This window comes from Oncorhynchus mykiss, chromosome 14 (genome assembly GCF_057628025.1).
Source record: "Oncorhynchus mykiss isolate SJ-2025 chromosome 14, ASM5762802v1, whole genome shotgun sequence".
Lineage (NCBI taxonomy): Eukaryota > Metazoa > Chordata > Actinopteri > Salmoniformes > Salmonidae > Oncorhynchus > Oncorhynchus mykiss.
In genome coordinates, this window is record NC_143035.1 from 32856093 (window position 1) to 32878577 (window position 22485).

At 44.4% G+C, this 22485-nt stretch overlaps 1 protein-coding gene across 22 annotated transcripts in view; it reads left to right on the top strand.

Annotated features, from left to right (window-relative positions):
* The first annotated feature begins 1026 nt into the window (after window positions 1-1026).
* LOC110489148 (UDP-N-acetylglucosamine--peptide N-acetylglucosaminyltransferase 110 kDa subunit) overlaps window positions 1027-22485 on the top strand; it is a 42264-nt gene continuing 20805 nt past the window's right edge. For 2 of the 22 annotated variants that reach the window (XM_090198785.1, XM_090198792.1), the window contains exons 1-15: window positions 1027-1775; window positions 3671-3821; window positions 4398-4641; window positions 4912-4980; window positions 8830-8946; window positions 9627-9706; window positions 13015-13210; window positions 13768-13908; window positions 16062-16162; window positions 16322-16475; window positions 16731-16832; window positions 17116-17313; window positions 17925-18083; window positions 18864-18953; window positions 19136-19261. In XM_090198785.1, the coding sequence (XP_090054911.1) occupies window positions 1739-1775; window positions 3671-3821; window positions 4398-4641; window positions 4912-4980; window positions 8830-8946; window positions 9627-9706; window positions 13015-13210; window positions 13768-13908; window positions 16062-16162; window positions 16322-16475; window positions 16731-16832; window positions 17116-17313; window positions 17925-18083; window positions 18864-18953; window positions 19136-19261 (1965 nt within the window). In that variant the 5' untranslated portion in view covers window positions 1027-1738. Of the gene's footprint in view, window positions 1776-3637; window positions 3822-4397; window positions 4642-4911; window positions 4981-7094; window positions 7392-8829; window positions 8947-9626; window positions 9707-13014; window positions 13226-13767; window positions 13909-16061; window positions 16163-16321; window positions 16476-16730; window positions 16833-17115; window positions 17314-17924; window positions 18084-18863; window positions 18954-19135; window positions 19262-22485 lie in introns of those variants that run through there. The other 20 variants (XM_090198789.1, XM_090198794.1, XM_090198779.1 and 17 more) reach the window with 12 other exon arrangements.

A 22485-nucleotide genomic window follows, 5' to 3' on the forward strand; every position in this document is an offset into this window, starting at 1 on the left:
TTTTCATTTCCATGGTAAAGAGGATGATGGAGAGTGGGGATACAGGAAAGGGCACAGGTTTAAGAGAGAGAAATAGAAAGGAAGAGAGAGAGTGAGATGACATGTTACAGGCCCTCTCGTACAAAAAATTAAGTATTTACAAAAGTTATAGCCTGCTTATTTTTGTCAGTAACTTATTCACACGTCACTTTCTCCAAAGATAGTTGACTCTGTACAAATGTTTTATTTAAAAAAACATCTTTATTTAACTAGGCAAGTCAGTTAAGAACAAATTCTTATTTACAATGACGGCCTACACCGCCCAAACCCTAACCCGGACGACGCCCGAGTGGTGCAGCGGTCTTTGTATTTATTACAGAATAGAAAGTTTGAAAAACAAAGATGACATGGTTATGCATGTCTGGTTATACATAGCTGTGTGTGATTGGATAATAATAAACATCTAAGGTATAATAATAATAATAATAAAAGTAATAATAATAACAGGCTGTGCATTACAATCTTGCAGAGTTTACATCAGGGGTGTCAATCTCATTCCATGGAGGGCCTGCAGGTTTTTGTTTTTTTCTTTCAATTAAGACCTAGACAACCATGTGTGGGGAGTTCCTTATTATTAGTGACCTTCATTCATCAATTAAGTAAAACGGAGGAGCAAACGCCTGCACACTCGGACTTCCGTGAAATGAGTTTGACACCTGTCCTTTACCTTCTCCAAATGTCTGTACAACGATTGAAAGATATGTGGCGACTGCCCCCTGTTGGTCGTGGTTCAAAAATGAAAGGTGCCTAAAGTCGGCGGTTCTCATTTTGCCAAGGTGTGCACTGTCACTGCACATTACGTACTATTTAGTTAGTTGTACATGGACACAACAATTATCAAACAGGGGGTATAGGAAAATGAAGGATACGCATCCATTGTTTAATCATTGTGCAACGAGAAAGATGTTGACCACAGATGTGAATGGTCGTGCCCCGCCTTCCTACCCAGACAAGTGTAAATGATTTCTAGTTAGCCATCAAACACTCGCCATATGTATTTTTCTGTCTTTCAATCAATGTCATAACAACTCAGCCTTTCCATCTGCTAACTGCTTTGGTTTATCTTCACTACCCTCTATTTTCAACCTTCAGAACATTCGTGTCACTCTTCGACTTGCCGCAGTGCACATGTGGGGAATGATGCACCACCAAAACTCTGTATCCATCCGCGCAAAAATAATTATTTACAAAATGTTTGCATATACTCGATTTTAAAACGTCGGGTGTGTTCCCTTTGAATAATTAATGAATATTAATTACGCTCATTGGACCACACACCACCACGCTCATTTTCTGTACAGTTTGTGGATTGATTATTTTTCGTTGGATCTATATTCTGGCAACAAAAAAAAAAAATCCCTGGCTGAGGCTCATTCGCCATTTTATGACTCGGGAGTCGCTTTGTTGAAGTCGAACCTGCGCTTCATGATTGTGAATTTGAAGTAAATGTAGAGCTAGGCTGATTGCGAGAAGTTATATCGGCAAGGACGGCAAATAGCATAGGAACTAGCCATCTGAAAATAGTGACATTCTTCTTGACTAGCTAGCGTTGACTCTGTGGTTAGCATAGCTAGGCTAACAGCTTTAGCAAGCAACGGCTCAAGAAACGTCGATCAATCGACGAAATAAAATTCTCTTAATTTGATATTATCAAACTACAACACTGACGACCACCGTGCAAGACTCGAAGACCGAGGAGATGGCGAGCTCCGTGGGAAATGTGGCTGACAGCACAGGTAGAGCTCGCCCCAGTTAGCATTAGCTCTCTAGTTAGCTTCCTCGCTAGCATGACACGAGCCTATGCGAACATCTTGCAGAACCATTTTTTTGTGCCAGCGTGTAACTAATCCAAATGTTGCGCCATCTTCAATTATAGCGTCAACTCAGATTGTATTGGTCACATACACATATTTATCAGATGGTATTGCAGGTGTAGTGAAGTGCTTGTGTTCCTAGCTCCAACAGTGCAGTAAATTATCTAACAAGGCACACATCTAAAATAATGGAATAAAGAAATATATAAATATTAGGAAGAGTAATGTCGGATTTGCATTGACTACAGTATAATATAATACAGTATAAATGAGGAGTAAAGCTATTTGTAAACATTATTAAAGTGACTAGTGTTCCATTATTAAAATGGCCAGTAATTCCATGTCTCTAGGGGAGCAGCCTCTAAGGTGCAGGGTTGAGTAGCCGGCTAGTGATGGCTGTTTAACAGTCTGATGGCCTTGAGATAGAAGCTGTTTTTCAGTCTCAGTCCCAGCTTTGACGCACCTGTATTGACCTCTCCTTCTGGATGATAGCGGGGAGAACAGGCAGTGGCTCGGGTGGTTTTTGGCCTTCCTGTGACATCGGGTGCTGTAGGTGTCCAGGGGGGGCAGGCAGTGTGCCCCTGGTGATTCATTGGGCAGACCGTACCACCCTCTGGAGAGCCCTGCTGTTGCGCGCAGCGATACAGCCCGAAAGGGTACCCTCAATTTTAAATGTGTAAACGTTTGGAGGTCTTAGGGACCAAGTCGAATTTCTTCAGCCTCTTGATGTTGAAGAGATGCTTTGGCGCCTATTTCACCTCACTGTCTGTGGGTGGACCATTTCTGATTGTCAGTGACCCAGAGGAACTTAAAAGCTTAACACCTCCACTGTGGTCCCGTCGATGTGGATAGGGGTGTGCTCCCTCTGCGGTTTCCTGGTGTCAGCCAGGTGTGGCTATGTAGCGATCTGTTGTGTAAACACACTAAATGGATCAGCTATGCAGATAAACCCGCCAGACATGAAGACGGAAGTATGTTATTGTATTGGCCAACTTGAACAGTCCCGCAAGACAACATTCGTTTTATTTTCTTGATGTCTTTCCTAACGTTTGATACAATACAATTTAGCTAGCTAATGTAGCTAGCTTGTTGATCCTGTGTGTATTGACTGATTGTGCTGGGTCTGTTTTCCTTTTAGGCATGCATCAAACGTTAGTTACCCAGATGTTGATGGGGTTGTATTTGTCCGCCATCTAGCGTCCATTTGTAAACCGTCACCTTACGTTTCATCCAGCAATGTACTTTGGTCCGTTTTCATTTCATCGCACAACATTGCGTTTTTCATACCATTTCATGTCAGACAGTTCTAACTAGCTAATGGTAATACTTATCTCTTCATGATAAGGGCGCTGATGACTAGCTAACTTTAGTTAAAATCCTAATAATTCACTTACTATGTTTCTTCAGCTCCTGTTATCCAGCTAACAGCAGCTAATCATCTAGCTAGTTGTCTTTCAAAGGAAGAATGACAGTTGAATTCTTGAGCTCATAAAACAGAATAACAGTAGCAACCTGGCCTATAGTCACACATTTTGTCTCTAAAACTCATACCCTGTGATTGACAGTTAATCCCTACACAGCTTTTTTTTTTGTCAATTATTGATTAATATACTTCAGTGCAATTATGTATCAACCAAAGGCATTTATCAATTATAAATAGTCTGATTTATGAATTCTCCAGTACTTTTATCTCGTTTATTATTTTGTCTCTGTCCTCGTGTTCTTCCATCACCTCTAACGTGTTGTTTCCCCCCTCCTCGGGTTGTTGGGTGTTGGTGCTACAGAACCGACAAAACAACGTATGCTTTCCTTCCAAGGGTTGGCCGAGCTGGCGCACAGGGAGTACCAGTCGGGTGACTTTGAGGCTGCCGAGCGCCACTGTATGCAGCTGTGGAGGCAGGAGCCCGACAACACGGGCGTGCTACTGTTGCTCTCCTCCATCCACTTCCAGTGTCGCAGGCTCGACAGGTGAGGTGGGGGGGAGAGTGAAAGACCTGGAGGTCAGGGGTCAGCTCACTGAAGTCAGTCTACATGGTCTGGAGAGAATACTGGGCCCGCTGTGACTGGCTGGGACTGTAATACACTGGCTGTGCCGACAGTTCATACTACTACGACACATCTGTGGGGGTGTGGCTTGTCTGTCAGTGATCTCCCTACATGTTCTATTGACCTCTTTTCCCACTCTGACATGACTCTTTTTACAGTGGTGGTGGTGGCTGTTTTCTCTTACAGGTGTTAGGTTTGATCTGTCTGTTTTTCCCAGGTGTCTTGGGTTGTTCCTCTGTCACTATGTATAATAAGCACAAGGAAGTTATTTGTTGTGAAATTTGAATTCAATTTAAGTTGAACCCCCACACACACACACCTATTCTAGTTGTCCCACTATCTCACAGAACACAACACACTAGCTAGTGTGCTAAATGAGATCTCCCATTGACTGACTTAAGTATCACTATTGGACCACACAGCACCACATCTCTCCAACCCAGTACTACCACACACCCTACCAGCCTCGTGACCCCCTCCACTCATCTGTCCCTCCAGGTCTGCCCACTTCAGCACCTTGGCCATCAAGCAGAACCCTATGCTTGCTGAGGCCTACTCCAACCTGGGCAACGTGTACAAGGAGCGCGGCCAGTTGCAGGAGGCTATAGAGCACTACCGCCACGCCCTGCGGCTGAAACCAGACTTCATCGACGGGTACATCAACCTGGCAGCCGCCCTGGTGGCAGCGGGGGACATGGAGGGAGCAGTCCAGGCCTACGTCTCAGCCCTACAGTACAACCCTGTGAGTAGACCTTGGGCCCAATTCATGTACCCCATCATAAACCACCAGCCCAGCACAAAACCCGATGTTTTGGTGTTCTGCCAAACCTTTATGCTGAACAGGTCTTACACCCCCCACCCCCCAAGCTACCCCAATCTGATATCTATTCCAGTATCCTACCCAGACATTTGATGATCACTTGTAGATCTCAGACTGTAACATGTGTTAGTCAGTCTAGTAGTCCATTTCTGGTTTGGAGCTCTAATCTCTTGTTTGTTTCCTGTCCCTCAGGATCTGTACTGTGTCCGTAGCGACCTGGGGAACTTGCTCAAAGCCCTCGGGCGTTTGGAAGAGGCTAAGGTATGTTCGAGGGGCTTGACACCAGCACAGCTTTTTGCTTATCTTTTGTTTGTTTAAAAATTTACTTTGTACTTTGATTTCTTTGTAAGATGTTTTGTCAGTTATATCCCCCCCGCCCCCCTTTGAGCCCGATGGCCAAAGTTGTCCCCGTTTCTTCCCACTCACTCAGACTTTTCACTCAATCACTTGAGTGTGATTTTTCTCTATCCCTGATGCCATCTAAGGCCCTTCTCTACCCACCCCCCCCCCACCCACTACGCCCTGCTCTGGGCAGGCCCCCCACTGGCTCTGGGCAGGACCCACGCTCTGGCAAGCACCCACTGGCTCTGGGAAGGCCCTACCCCCCCCACTACACCCTGGCTCTGGGCAGGCCCTGCCCCTCCCCTACGCTCTGGGCAGGCCCCACGCTCTGGCAAGCCCTACACCCCACTACACCCTGTTTCTGTGCAGGCCCCATACCCCCGTTATACCCTGGCTCTGGGCAGGCCCCATACCCCTCCTCCCCCAGATTCCCCCTCCCTCTTATGAGGCTAATAATGTTGCTTTATTTTGAAGGGAGAGGGGGTATTTTCTACACCCCCAACCCATTAAACCCTCCTTTTCTTTCTATTACGGATTTGAGACGGCTTTATACTTTTTTCTTTGGGCCCAGGTAGAATAGTCATCTTCATTCTCACTACACCTGCACACAATCCCCCTGCTCTCTCTCTTTAGTCCCACAATGCTCTTCTCGCTGACCTCTCCACCTCCGGTCAGCCCCCCTCCCCTCACAGGAAGAAAGGCTGGGCTTTACAAATTGGTAGCAGTAATTATGGTTCTGATATGGATATTTTATAAACACATAAAACAATAAAGTAAACAAAGGTGGTTTTGGAGGGATAATGCTGGCTCGGTCTTGGAAGGATAAATGAACTGATTAAGTTAGTTAATCTCTTTGCAATGCAAAAGATAAGATGGCCTCTAACCAAACCACATCACTCCAGTTATTTAACAAAAAAATTGACCACCCCACCACCCAATCCAGTTGTACCACTACCCCCTACCCATGCAGATTTGCTAGTCTTCTTGTATCTTATGGGGTGCCCTCTGACACCTTTATCTACTCTTAAGCCATTTTATGTCTATCCCATCTCCCTGATATGATATCTGTACCTTCCCTGGGTTGGGTGAAAGCTGGAGTTGACATCTTGCTAGGTGACCTGGTGCCAGGCCATCTTATTTGGTGCCAGAAGGGGGAGGAGCTCCAGGGAGCTGCCGGGCCAGCCCCCCTGCACTGTTGCTCCTTCCCCCCGCGCGCTCGCTAGGGCCGGCGGAGTGTGCGCGCTAAGAGCTGCTTTCCTGACACCCCAGCTACGCCCCCAAGCTAACAGCTCCCTGCTGAGTGGGTAAATAGAACAGTCAGGACTGTACCACGTTTTCATACTGTCACACACACCCCTCCTTACAAGAGCTTAGTACGTTCCGATGCTGCGTCAGGCAGACAGCTCACAAACTGCACTCCGCCGCCCGCGTTCAGTTGGCTTGGGTAGAGAGAAACACGCATGCGCAGCAACCAGCGCTGACCTCTTTATTTCAGAGATACCTATGGAGGCTTCTAGATGCCCAAACATTACACACTGAGGCTTTTCTTCTCACTCCCCATTGGCCAGGATTCAAGCACAACAGGACAAAGAAAAAGCCAACCATTCAAAAAAAAAACAACCTTTTTGAAGAAGAGGTTGAAGGAAAAGCGTATGCTATGACATATTATTCCCAAAGAAATGTCATCAGCTCATTTGATGAAGATCAAGCTAGTTATCCTCCCTCCTTTCTCCTAGCTTGGCCAAACTATTAATATTATGAAACGCGTTATCAAAGCCTTTCTTCCCTCCTGCCCCCCCCCCCCACCCTCCCCTCCTGAAACATCCATTATTTTTCTTAGAAAATACAGTAAATGTTGCATGAGTGTAAACAGCAGATTGTCTTTTGTAGTGTTTTCTTTTAAAAGACGTTTTAATTATTTTTCCATATGAGAATTAAAATAATTGTGTATTGTTTTGCGGAACTTTTACTAACGCTCTTGTTTTATTTTGTCTCTTGGTTTTTTTTTTTCCACGACTGATGATGTTATTTAGAAGGTTGTTTCAGGTGGGTGATGACATTACTCCTGCTACCGTACCCTAGGTGCCCTGGCTGAAACACGGATCACTAGGGCAGCATCAGTCCTCAACCACCAGCTGCTGAGGTTGCCGCCCGCCCCTCTGACAAACAATATGGTAACGGGTTTGTAACTGCCAGCGAGAGAGAAACCATGAACTACTACGTTATGCCTGAGCAAGAAGCTCCTCTGTCTTGTGGCAGAGACTCTGAAGAGCAGAGAAACAAAACAAGAAAAGTTAAACAAACAAAAACACACAAAAAAAAGAAGTACAGTAAGCATTCCTTTTTTAAATGTCTTAAATTACCATAACGGCCAAAACGTATATATCAGTAAATAAAATAAAAACATGGCAAAAATGGAAGCAATTAGCGGGGAAAAGATAAAATCCTGAGTAAGAACCTCTAACTTGTTGTCCTGTTGATGTAGTTTTTTTCCTTCTTGGTTTTGGAGCTGCAGCGTTCTGCAGATGATGCAGACTGCGCTGTGAGTGTGCAGTAACGCAGGGGCTGCGCAGCGAACAAGGCAACCAAGGCCAAGAAAGCATCAGGCACAAAGCTCCCCTCCCCTCCTTCCCCCCCGGCCTGCTGGGTACAGACCCCCCCTCCCCCCGACGCCCTCTGTCAGCCTGGCACCCAGCGTACCCCCAGCCTCCCAAGAGGACACCATTGGCTTGCTTAAACAACACCTCTATTTCCCCATTGCCCTGCAGAACAGCCCCTGGGCTCTGGTGGTAGATCAGCTCTCCTATCCTTCTCTTAGGGCATCAGACAATTGGCCGTCTTGATGCCCCATAACTTCCAAAACTCCCCTTCTCTATATTCCCCCTCTTATCTAACCATCCAACCAGCCGCTTGGCTGTGGTCTCCAGGTCCTCTAACCCCAACTCCGTCCCCTGCCACTCGTTGGTCCAGAAAGGCATTGTGGGTACAGAGAGTGTGGCAGTCTAGGTAAGCAGGGCGTCTCCCGGGGCTCCGGGTCTGCAGCCAGTCCGCAACGCGGCCGGGTTCAGCGAGCGCAGCGGCGGCAAACATCGACCTCTTGTTGCTAAGCAGCAGCAAGGTCGGCAGTGGCGGTGTGCGTGGTGATGTGATTGTAGCCAAACACACACCTAGGACATGCCCCACCCACGTAGCTTTTTGTGCGCAAGCATTACAGGGACCTCCACCTGCACGCAGCACCCGCCATTCAAGGTTGTGAGATACCACTAGTTACTATAGTCAGCTGTCAAATAGACTGCAACCAACATAGAAGTTACTGGTTGTGTTATGAATTTGAATATCATTTAGGTATTTCCCGTCACATTAGCATCTTATTATCGGCTGTACGTTACATAGTAAAGCAGAGAAGGCTCGTCAACATTTCTGTTCCTCGTCTTGTGAGAAAGAGGCCATGATAACTGCAGAATGTCGGTCTGCGTGTGGGTGCTGGTTGGATCTGCGCAGCGTAGGAATAAGCCAGGCAGCTTAGCGCCGCAGATTTCAGCGCAGGCGAGTCCATGCTGCACACTCACTTTTTGCTTTAGTTGAGAACGGTCACTAATTCTGTTTCCTCTGCCCCTTTTTGTTTTTCTTCCTGTTTTTATTCTCTTCCTATCTTTATTTTACAACCTTTCCTCCTACCTCTACCACTGCTCCCGCTCTTCTTTTCCTCTACCGCTACTCTTCCTCTCCTCCTCTTCCTCTGGTTTTGATTGTTAACCCATTTTGAAGGCGTGTTACCTGAAGGCTATTGAGACTCAGCCCAACTTTGCGGTGGCTTGGAGCAACCTGGGCTGTGTGTTCAACGCCCAGGGAGAGATATGGTTGGCCATACACCACTTTGAGAAGGTGAGACTTTTCTACACAGCCGATGATGTAAAAACAAAAGACAGGCCAGGATAGTCTGACTGACTAAGGGTTCATGTCTGGGTTGAAAAGTTTGATAATTCACAAACAATACTATTCATGTCTGAACTTTTTAAGTACCGTCCTAGTAGAGTGTACACAAGTGAACAGGGAAAGGACAGTACACAGTGAAGGGGATTTTTGGCTGAACAAAATTAAACACCAATGCTGGATCTATTCAATCGCTTAATACAAGTTGCAACAAGAGCAGAGGAAATGTCTAACTTGGCCTTCGACCAGAGATGCCCCTTATGACGTTGTTTTGCCCATTAAGCCAAAACAACGTCAGCTGCTAGCTACACAATCAGTGTTCCACAGAATACAACAACAATCGGTGTCCTTGGACCTGCAGTCTGGCGTCAGGCCCTATCAACAGATATGAGTAACACCCAGAATCGCATCTAGTGACCAACCCGTGACATCAATGGAACGCTTGAAATCATGTGGATTACATAATGAAAACATATATAAATATGCAGAGCATTGTGTTAATTACGCTTAACTTAATATTAACTTAAATAGTCCACATTACAACTGGTGTTTGGAGGAAATGTTTAACACACTTCTACTACAGTATATGCTGTTCGTTGTGTATGATGTATGGATTTATGGGTATTTGTCAGGCTGTGACTCTGGATCCCAACTTCCTGGATGCCTACATCAACTTGGGCAACGTTCTGAAAGAGGCTCGCATCTTTGACAGGTCAGTGACTGTTCCCATGATATAACCAGTTAAACCTGAAGACACTCCCTTGTTCGTGTCATTTTATAATTCTAATCATCTAATCATTCCAAACACCACCCTATTCCCTGTGTAGTGCACTACTCTTGACCAGGGCCCATAGGGCTCCAGTCAAAAATGGCACTATATAAGTAATAGGGTGCCGTTTCGGCCGTAGCCTAGGTATGACGTTCTGACACCTTGTAATTACATTTGAAGAAAGTCAAACACAGAGAATCATGCACATGAAAGTAGCAGTAGTAGTAGTAGCAGCAGTACGCAAACCCAATGTTTTTGTTGCGAGTAGAGCGTATGTCGAGCCTTGGTGCTGGTTTGTATGGGAAGTTTAGTATCTTGTCGGTAAGTCAAATAAAATAAAACATGTTTTTATGTAGATTGATGGATACTCTGACGTTGTGTGGTATTTATTTAACCTTTTTATTGAAAGCTGCAATATGTAACTCTGGGCGACCTGACCATGTTCACACAGAAATGTGAGTTATAGATCTGTCGTTCTCATTGAAAGCAAGTCTAAGAAGCAGTAGATCTACAGTGGCTTGTGAAAGTATTTACTCCCACCGTGGCATTTGTCCTATTTTGTTGCCATACAACTTGGAATTAAAAACAGATGTTCGGGGGGGTTTGTATCATTTTATTTACTCAACATGCCTACCACTTTGAAGATGCAAAATATTTTTTCTTGTAAAACAAACAAAGACAAAACAAAACTTGACCTTGCATAACTATTCCCCCCCCAAAAAAGTCAATTTTATTATTTTTTTCACCTTTATTTTACCAGGTAGGTTAGTTGAAAACAAGTTCTCATTTACAACTGCGACCTGGCCAAGATAAAGCAAAGCAGTGCCACAAACAACAAGAGTTACACATGGAATAAACAAGCAGACAGTCAATAACACAATAGAAAAAAATAGTCTATATACAGTGTGTGCAAATGGTGTGAGAAGTTAAGGCAAATAGGCCATGGTAGCAAGTAATTACAATTTAGAAAATTAACACTGGAGTTTTAGATATGCAGATGACGATGTGCAAGTAAAATACTGGTGTGCAAAAGAGCAGAAAAGTACGTTTTGAAAAAATGATATGGGGATGAGGTAGGTAGATTGGATGGGCTATGTACAGCTGCAGCGATCGGTTAGCTGCTCGAATAGAGTTATAAATATTCACTTACCTTTGATCGTCATCAGAATGCACCCCCAGAATCCCAGTTCCACAATAAATGTTTGTTTTGTTCGATAGTTCATCTTTATGTCCAAATACCTCAAAGTTAAAACATTCCATTACAGTTTGTAGAAACATGTCAAACGATGTACATAATCAATCTTTAAGAGGTTATCATAAATCTTCAATAAAATTCCAACCGGACAATTCCTTTGTCTTTAGAAATGAAAAGGAACGGAGCTCGTGCTCACGGCCGTGCGCGTGACTAAACTAATGGCTTTCTGCCAGACCCCTGGTTCAAACACCTCTTATTCGCTCCCCCTTCACAGTAGAAGCCTGAAACGTTGTGAAGACTGTTGACATCTAGTGGAAGCCTTATAGTAAGTGCAATACGACCCCATTTACACTATATTGGATAGGCAATCCCTTGAAAAACTACAAACCTCAGGTTTTCGCCTGCCATATGAGTTCTGTTATACTCAGACATCATTCAAACAGTTTTAGAAACTTCAGAGTGTCAAATCTACTAACAATATGCATATATTTGCTTCTGGGCCTGAGTAGCAGGCAGTTTACTCTGGGCATGCTTTTCATCCGAAAGTGAATATACTGCCCCCTATCGCAAACATGTTAATGATGCGGAATTAAAATTGCTGGCAAAAGCCTCTGTAAGTTTTCCTTTTTGGTTATAGCCTCTTACAGTTAAGTGCCTGCCTGCTATTTTTCCTCTCCGTGACAACAGTCACGATGACAACAAACTCACTCGTGAGGTAAAAGGTTGGCATTTGACCATGTATTCCAAGACTGGTGAACAACGGACGATTCCACCGTCCTCGAGTCAGCACACCAGTTGTTGTTGTTGATGAAGAGGGGGAGGGGGGGTGGATCTTTTCCAAGAGCCATGTTTCAAAAGAGCAGAGAATATTGCAGTTTCTAGAGTCCCGTTGGTTGCAAATCCGCCATCAAAGTTCATCCATCCCTCTTTTGAAGTGACTAGTAGAATTGAGGGAAAGGGTGGCTGGTTCTCCTGTCGCCTTAATCTCGCCAGTATCCCCTCTCTAGCCTCTAACGGCTGTTTCTTCTTGGTTTGCCCAAAAATTGGGTTGGAATTACAGGGCAGATGAGTTGGAAGTGTAAGGTGGAATTGCGCTAACTGCCGATCTGATGTTCAAAAGTTGTCGGTTTATAAGAAATCATAGCAGATACATTAAAAAAAAAAGTAAAAGTTTTTTATTCAAAATGGCAAAGTTGGGTGGTGGCCACTGCCTTAACAAATACTTATTTTACAAGGGAGACCTGATGAGAAGCTACAGCTCAGTAGCACCAGTACCACTCTACTCTCCTCTACACATCACTAGTACCACTCTACACATCACTAGTACCACTCTACACATCACTAGTACCACTCTACACATCACTAGTACCACTCTACACATCACCAGTACCACTCTCCACATCACCAGTACCACTCTACACATCACTAGTACCACTCTACACATCACTAGTACCACTCTACACATCACCAGTACCACTCTCCACATCACTAGTACCACTCTCCACATCACCAGTACCACTCTACACATCACTAGTACCACTCTACACATCACTAGTACCACTCTACACATCACTAGTACCACTCTACACATCACTAGTACCACTCTACACATCACTAGTACCACTCTACACATCACTAGTACCACTCTACACATCACCAGTACCACTCTACACATCACTAGTACCACTCTCCACATCACCAGTACCACTCTCCACATCACCAGTACCACTCTACACATCACCAGTACCACTCTACACATCACTAGTACCACTCTACACATCACTAGTACCACTCTCCACATCACTAGTACCACTCTCCACATCACCAGTACCACTCTCCACATCACCAGTACCACTCTCCACATCACCAGTACCACTCTCCACATCACCAGTACCACTCTACACATCACCAGTACCACTCTACTCTCCTCTACACATCACTAGTGCTACTCTCCTCTCTGTATCCATGCATGGCTGGCTACCTGAGTCCTCAGCCTTTAGTACCTACTATTACTACTAGCGTTTACCCACCCTTCTCTCTTTTTCCAACCATTCAGAGCGGTGGCTGGCTACCTGCGTGCCCTCAGCCTGAGCCCGAACCACGCCGTCGTCCACGGCAACCTGGCGTGCGTCTACTACGAGCAGGGTCTTATCGACCTGGCCATCGACACGTACCGCCGCGCCATCGAGCTGCAGCCCCACTTCCCTGACGCCTACTGTAACCTGGCCAACGCCCTCAAAGAGAAGGGCAATGTAAGGAAGAACACGGTGTGTGTGTCCAAGCAGTGAGACACTGCTCCGTTATTCTGCATCCCAACTGCCAGTGTGAGAGGCATGACGGTCCCACCAGGCTGTGCCCCGTGCATGCCATGTCTGTCGTGCCTTCCTTGACCTAATTTAGGAGATGGGGGGGGTGTTTTCTCCACATATACAGAGAGGAGATCAGACTGGGTGTGGTTAGATAGAAATGCATGACATCTTGGTCTTCCAGCTGGTCTGTTTCATGATTGTTGATAGGCCATCCCTTTCAACAGTGTTCCAGACAGAAAGATTATTTTGGGAAGTGCAAGCATCCCCTGTTCAGCTACAAACAGGGTTGCAGGTATGGGTTCCAGCTTTCAGTTAGCAGTGTTTGTGTAGCTGTTGTCTCTGTTGGGGTCTCCCTTTTCTATTGGCCCTGTCTGGGCCTTGGTGTCTGTCTGTACAAAAATGTCTGTTTTTCCTGTGTGAGGGGGGTGTCTGTCTGTATCTGAGTGTTATGTCTTTATCTGTGAATGTGTGTGTGTGTGGTTTAACCCCGTCTCTCCCAGGTATCCGAGGCTGAGGAGTGTTACAACACGGCCCTGCGTCTGTGTCCCACCCACGCAGACTCTCTCAACAACCTGGCCAACATCAAGAGGGAGCAGGGCAACATCGAGGACGCCGTCCAGCTCTACAGGAAGGCCCTGGAGGTGAGACGGATAACCATAACTATGGCAGAATGCTCATAAAAAGCATTGAAATGTATCTCTTCCTCCCCTTCTTCTTACCTGACATATAAAATACATTTTACCAAGACAAATTATTATTAGTGTTCTGAATCGTTCAGCGAGGTCTTTCTCGAACATAGTGCCTTCGGAAAGTATTCAGACCCCCTTTTCCACATGTTGTTACGTTACAGCCTTATTCTAAAATGTTTCCTCATCCATCTATACATAATACCCCATAATGACAAAGCAAAAACAGGTTTTTAGACCATTTATTTGGAAAGGCACACACCTGTCTATATAAGGTCCCACTGTTGACAGTCAGAGCAAAAACCAAGCCACGAGGTCAAAGGAATTGTCCAGAGAGCTCCGAGATAGGATTGTGTCAAGGCACAGATCTGGGGAAGGGTACCAACAAATTTCTGCAGCATTGACGGTCCCCAAGAACAGTGGACTGTGAAGCCACTCTTCAGTAAAAGGCACATGACAGCCCGCTTGGAGTTTGCCAAAAGGCACCTAAAGACTCGGACCATGAGAAACAAGGTTCTCTGGTCTGATGAAACCAAGATTGAACTCTTTGGCCTGAATGTCAAGCGTCACCTCTGGAGGCAACCTGGCACCATCCTTATGGTGAAGCATGGTGGTGGCAGCATCATGCTTGGGGATGTTTTACAGCGGCAGGGACTGGGAGACTAGTCAGGATCAAGGGAAAGATGAACGGAGTGAAGTACAGAGTGATCCTTGATGAAAACCTGCTCCAGAGCGCTCAGGACCTCAGACTGGGGTGAAGGTTCACCTTCCAACAGGACAAAGACCCTAAGCACACAGCTAAGACAACACAGGCGTGGCTTCGGGACAAGTCTCAATGTCCTTAATTGGCCCGGCCAGAGCCCGGACTTGACCCCGATCGAACATCTCTGGAGAGACCTGAAAATAGCTGTGCGTCAATGCTCCCCATCCAACCTGACAGCTTGAGAGGATCTGCAGAGAAGAATGGGAGAAACTCCTCAAATACGGGTGTGCCAATCTTGTAGCGCTCGTACCCGAGAAGACTCAAGGCTGTAATCGCTGCCAAAGGTGCTTCAACCAAGTACTGAGTAAAGGGTCTGAATACTTATGTAAATGTGATATTTCTGTTTGTTTTTTTGGATGAATTTGCTGAAATAAGTGTTCTTTGTCGTTATGGGGTGTAGATTGATGAGGGGGGGAAACCATTTAATATATTTTAGAATAAGGCTGTAATGTAACAATGAGGGGTCTGAATACTTTCCAAATGCACTGTGTAATTAATATAATTTCCAAGAAGAAGGGGTTTTTTTGGTAACGTAATACTTCTCATAATAAGCACTTAGCTCTGATTCCAAGAACACAGGATGAGATGTTACTATCCTTTGTGCAAGCACTTCCAAGAGTTCATGAACAGTGAGCCTGGTGAAATTTGGCTTGTTTTACACCCTGTGAGAATGTGCCTGAGGTTGGCTGGCATGGAACAGAGGGCATGACAGGCGCAGATTTCTCACCGCAACTTTTGAGAATTTTACATTTTCTGGTCGTTACATTTACAGCTACATTTATGACACGGGCCGAGTTGAATTTGAAAGCCTTTGTTAATCCAAATATTGGTTTATGCTCAGGGCTCCATTGACATCTCACATCCTCAGATGCTTGTTTATGTGAGAAATCTACTGAAAATAACAGGAATTTCACATCGATGTGAAAACGTATACTAAAATATGGAAATACATGTCTCAATATGGACCGTCTTGCCTCATTTTATGTCCTGCAGATTTGATTAAAAAGACTAGCTGATGCCGTTTCCCAGATTTATATATATAAATCTGGGAAACGGCATCAGCTAGTCTGGATTCTGTCCAGAATAAATGCTACCTGCCAGCTCACTGTTGAACTGGTCATCCTTTTTTATATATATATTTAAACACTTTCCTCTGGCCTTGATTTAGTCTCCCGGTCTGGCCATCCTACAAGGGTGAAAACTCTACTTTTGGACGGATTATAAAAGAGACATGACGTTTCGACCATAAGCTTTCATTGAGAAATGTCTACACAATTAACATATTGGTCAAATTGTGTATTTGATTGGGCACCCTATAACCTGTGGGTGTGGTTGGTGTCTTCAGGTGTTTCCAGAGTTTGCTGCGGCCCACTCTAACCTGGCCAGCGTTCTGCAGCAGCAGGGGAAACTCCAGGAGGCCCTCATGCACTACAAAGAGGCCATCAGGTCAGCAGACACACACACACACACACACACCCTCTCTCTGTCTCGCTCTCTCTTTCATCTCGTTGGTTTGACACTCCATAGATACACTTTCAGGGACTGTGTTTCAAGGTTCTGAATGGAGTTGTTTTGCGTCCTACTGAATTGTTTGTGTGTCTGTAGAATCAGCCCTACGTTTGCTGATGCCTACTCCAACATGGGCAACACTCTGAAGGAGATGCAGGATATCCAGGGAGCTCTACAGTGTTACACCAGAGCCATCCAGATCAACCCTGCCTTCGCTGACGCTCACTCTAACCTGGCCTCCATACACAAGGTGACTTTCACCTGCCATGTCTGTTATTTCCCACAATCCTAAATCAACTCCTATCAGACCTACAGCAGTGAAGTGAAGTTGATTTGGGATTGGTATTACTCTTTTTTTTCTGTCACTAATATTCCGCAGGGCCAAATTCACCTATTCTCTGCAATTTAGTTATTTAATTCATGAAAATATTAAAATGCTTGTATTTATAAAGTAAGTTGTCTTATGATTCCTTTATTATAATATGTTAATCTCCCTCCCCCCCAGGACTCTGGTAACATCCCAGAAGCCATTGCGTCTTACCGTACTGCCCTGAAACTGAAGCCTGACTTCCCTGATGCCTACTGCAACCTGGCACACTGCCTGCAGGTATACACACACACACACAGACACACGTCTCCTGTGCCAAGTTACTGCAGATACACTTGAAGCCAAATCCTGATTTGAGACTCAACTGTAACTTGAGTATAATGAATGTATTGATGTGAGACATTAGCAGAGAGTAGCCAAGTAAGGCCCAAGAGTTACTGCTCCTGTATTATGTTTCTCTGATTTACATTTCAGACTGCCTCACAAACATCTCTCACAAACACACTCAACACAGCTGTCTCCTCTCTCACAAACACACTCACACAACTGTCTCTCTCACCAGATTGTGTGTGACTGGACAGACTATGATGATCGTATGAAGAAGCTGGTGAGCATCGTGGCTGACCAGTTGGATAAGAACCGCTTGCCCTCGGTGCACCCCCACCACAGCATGCTGTACCCCCTCTCTCACGGCTTCCGCAAGGCCATCGCTGAGAGGCACGGCAACCTCTGTCTGGACAAGGTACAGGCCCTCATCAAAGCAAGTACAGTATTGACCTTTTATTCAGGTGAAAGTTGGGCTGGGGTGCTTGCATGGTAACGGGTAAACGGTAAGACGGGATGGCTTGGAAGTTACTCGTCTGGTACATTTTGAAGGAAACTTATTAGTAGTCTTTTGTTTGGTTAAAAATAAGCAGTAAAAAGCAGCCTTGGGTTGCTTGCAGGGTAAAGAGGTTGGTTCAGTCATAGATGGGTTAAGAGGAGTTAGGTTTGTGTGGTTAGTTGGCTGTTAGTTAGGACAGGTTCAGGCTAGTTGTAACGGTGTTATGGACGAGTGATCTGGTTTTACTCTGGCTTGTCTAGTTGGACCACCTGAAAGTAGCTAGTTTTAAGGTCATTATCTGACAGGCTATGATGTTCCAATGTCCATACTAGCAATCATTCAAAGTAGGATGCTAGTGTAGATTTGTTTGGAAGAGAGCCTTGGGTTATGTCTCAGATGGCACCCTTGTCATTACATAGTGCACTACATTTGGTTAAAAGTAGTGCACTATATAGGGAATAGGGTGTAATTTGGGACACATAGACTATACCACAGCTGATAAACTAACGCCCCCCCCCCCCCCCCCCCCCCCTCCTGTACCACCACAGATCAATGCGCTCCACAAGCCGGCCTTTGAGTACCCCAAGGACCTGAAGGCCAGCGCAGGGCGTCTGAGGGTAGGATATGTCAGCTCTGACTTCGGGAACCACCCCACCTCCCACCTCATGCAGTCCATCCCCGGCATGCACAGCTCTGAGAAGTTTGAGGTGAGCGGTTTCTAACTGTTGTCTCATTACCACTAGAGATGTTGTCAGGCAGATTGGCAACAACCAGTGATTTCACACCTGGATTTGATTGTCATTTGAACAAATGTTTTATTCTCAATGAGACTTAACTGAATAAATAATGGATTATTAACTGAATAAATAATGGATTATTAACTGAATAAATAATGGATTATTAACTGAATAAATAATGGATTATTAACTGAATAAATAATGGATTATTAACTGAATAAATAATGGATTATTAACTGAATAAATAATGGATTATTAACTGAATAAATAATGGATTATTAACTGAATAAATAATGGATTATTAACTGAATAAATAATGGATTATTAACTGAATAAATAATGGATTATTAACTGAATAAATAATGGATTATTAACTGAATAAATATTGGATTATTAACTGAATAAATATTGGATTATTAACTGAATAAATAATGGATTATTAACTGAATAAATAATGGATTATTAACTGAATAAATAATGGATTATTAACTGAATAAATAATGGATTATTAACTGAATAAGTAATGGATTATTAACTGAATAAGTAATGGATTATTAACTGAATAAATAATGGATTAACAAATCCATTTGTGGCCAAACGGTACATTTAAATTCTATTTAAAAAAAAAAAAAATTAAAATTAAAATACGTCTTAAATTGAGATATAACAGCCATACTATACTGGCTGTGCATCTGTTCTAACAGTTGGTCGTAACATGGTTATAACATGTCTGGTTGTTTCCCTCCCCAGGTGTTCTGCTATGCACTGAGCCCAGATGACAACACCAACTTTAGGGTTAAAGTGGTGGCCGAGGCCAATCACTTCACTGATCTGTCACAGGTGAGTTAACGCAGATGGAGAACTGAATCTGAGTACTTTAGAAGCAGCTTCATTTTCTCTTCGCCCGTTCCTCTATACTGTAGAACATAGAGCCACTCTGAAGCCACATTCAACACCTGAGAGAGTACTGATTTTTAAATCCTCTCCCTCCATGTCCACTCCTCCTGTCTGTCCTTTGTCAGCTCCCGTGTAACGGTAAGGCAGCAGACAGGATCCATCAGGATGGACTCCACATCCTGGTCAATATGAACGGCTATACCAAAGGAGCCCGCAACGAGCTGTTTGCCCTGCGCCCCGCTCCCATCCAGGTGAGATACAGGCTTTATTTGGCCATGTTAGTTTCTTATACATTTTACCCCCCTAGAATATTGGAGGAGGCATCCAGAGGTTTATATCCAGAGGCACAGGACTGAAAGTGACTGGCCACTGCTTTGTCATAAAGTCAGTGCTAAGTGATACTCCTGTGTCCCCTGTTTAGTGGCTGGGCTACCCGACAGGGATGTAGTGCTGCTGTAGAGTGGGGGAGTGACGCTCCCTCACCTTTTTTCATTCTTTTTTTTTTCAATTTGAGTGCTTGGCGCTGTTAAAATATTTCAGAAAAATTATATTTAATTACCAGTGAAAGTTCATGAGAATTTATCAAATGACCATTGGCTATAACGGCCTATGGGTAGTAGGCTATAACGGCCTATGGGTAGTAGGCTATAGCGGCCTATGGGTAGTAGGCTATAACGGCCTATGGGTAGTAGGCTATAACGGCCTATGGGTAGTAGGCTATAACGGCCTATGGGTAGTAGGCTATAGCGGCCTATGGGTAGTAGGCTATAGCGGCCTATGGGTAGTAGGCTATAGCGGCCTATGGGTAGGAGGCTATAGCGGCCTATGGGTAGTAAAATGGTGGTTTGTTCTGTCTGGCGGTGGTGCGAGTGATGTGTGTGCAGAGGCACGTCGGTCGCAGGCTTGACCACTTTAAGAGGCCCAAATCTGACAAGACCAGCCATAGACAGACCTCTACCAGGGGTTGCTAAAATGTCTGTCCTCGGTGTCATGGACTTGGGGCTCGTGTCCAACGCACTTTAACTCGCCATACTGTCCCGAGTCCTTAGCTTACAAAAAAACGCACGACTTCTATTGCGTATGCAGGTAAACTGATGTACTGCATGAATCTTGTCATCCCACCAACGTGATATAGGATCCGAATTCACTGCGCTTCTGCGTTGATGTTCATAAAACGCCACGGATCCCTTTCTCTACTGTGGAATCCTTTCAGCACCTGACTCGAAGGGTGCTCAAATCGCTTAATAGGCCTGCTCATCACTTATTATTATTTTAGCCTAACCGAAATGGGTGTTATGGGTTCGATACAGATTCCGATTTTTGGGGGGAGGGGGGGGGCAACTTACCAATATGATAGTGCCTTCGGAAAGTATTCAGACCCCTTAACTTTTTCCACATTTTGTTACGTTACAGCCTTATTCTACAATGGATTATAGTTTTTTTTCTGCAATCTACACACAATAACCCATAATGACAGTGAAAACAGGTTTTTAGACATTTTTCCATAAGTATTTAAGCCCTTTGCTATTACTCTAAATTGTTCTGATGCATCCTGTTTCCATTGATCATCCTTGATCTTTCCAGAAATTGGAGTCCACCTGTGATAAATTCAATTGATTGGTCATGATTTGGAAAGGCACACACCTGTCTAAATAACGTCCCACAGTTGACAGTGCATGTCAGAGCAAATGAGGTCGAAGAAATTGTCCGCAGAGCTCCGAGACAGGATTGTGTCAAGGCACAATTTTTTTGTAGATTGAAGGGGGAGAAACAATTGAATACATTTTTACTGTAACCAAATGTGGAAAAGGTCAAGCAGTCTGAATATTTTCTGAAGGCACTTTACAGCGTGGAAACTAAAGTTATATTTTTCCCACATCGTTCTCATAAATTACCATCCAAATGCCCAATTGTCAAAAACAGGCTTCAAATAGTGAATTCTTACAATGTGACAATTCAACAGATAACAGATATTAAATAAATTATCAGCCGATGTCGGTAAAAGGCCAATGTCTTCTGACGACAATATCGGTGTAACTATATATATCTGCTTTGTTGTGATTATTACAAATAGGAAATGATCACTTCTCACGATGGTGCTCGTTTAGTAGGCCTAACGTCAGATCAAAGCTGAATCGATGTCTCGCAAAGATCACCGAATGATTCATTTGTATGTTACGTAGCCCAACAGAACAGAATATAATGGCATACGCTGTTATGACATGAACACCGCTGTCATTTCTTATCCGAAGCTGAATAGTCAAACAATCCTCACGCAGCCAAAACTCAACAGTGTGCACCACAGAACAGTGAGCTAGGTGTTTCGCTGGATGTTTACATCTGAAGCATCCGGTTGGCATTTCCACTCACCACCAAACAAACACGGTAATGAGGAAGCCCAGTGGCCGGCAGTGGGAGGAGATACATTTTTGGCCTACATTCTGCAAATGTCCCCTTTTTTTTATTAAATTTGTTTTTCTCTATGTTTTTCTGTTTCCAAATCTAGAATCTTTAACAGTGGAGTAAGTTTTGTAGACTGCCAAAGTTTCCAAGAATTCTGTTTAGGAGCGTCAGGGCAAATTGAGATATTGCACATGCACAGATTAGGTGTTCCCTAACAGCAATATGCTACAACGCGCCAATAGGATCTTGCTAACGCGTGCTTGATTCTGCCCACCTCGTTGCTTGTTCTCTGCCCACTGATTAATTTGCTCCTGTTGGAAATGTCAGACCACAACCTCTCTCTTGGGTTAGTTATAAAAAATATTTGTCATGTTCCTGTAGGCAGGATATACTGAGTGTACAAAACATTAAGAACGCCTTAATATTGAGTTACAGACCCTTTTGCCCTCATAACTGCCTCAGTTTGTCAGGGCATGGACTCTACAAGGTGTCAAGCATCCACAGGTATACATACTGGTCCATGTTGACTCTACAAGGTGTCAAGCATCCACAGGTATACATACTGGTCCATGTTGACTCTACAAGGTGTCAAGCATCCACAGGTATACATACTGGTCCATGTTGACTCTACAAGGTGTCAAGCATCCACAGGTATACATACTGGTCCATGTTGACTCCAATGCTTCCCACAGTTGTCAAGTTGGCTGGATGTCCTTTGGGGCTTGAACCATTCTTGATACACACAGGAAACTGTTGAGCGTGGAATACCCAGCAGCGTTGCAGTTCTTTACACAAACCGGTACGCCTGGCACCTACTACCATACCCCGTTCAAAGGAACTTAAATATTTTGTCTTGCCCATTTACCCTCTGAATGGCACACACACAATCAAGGTATCAATTATCTCAAGGCTTAAAAATCCTCCTTTAACCTGTCTCCCTGTCTTAATCTACACCCAAGTGGATTTAACAAGTGACATCATTAAGGGATCATAGCTTTCACCTGGTCAGTCTGTCATGGAGGCGTTCGTCATGTTTTGTACACTGTGAAACCAAATAGGCCTATATGTGTAA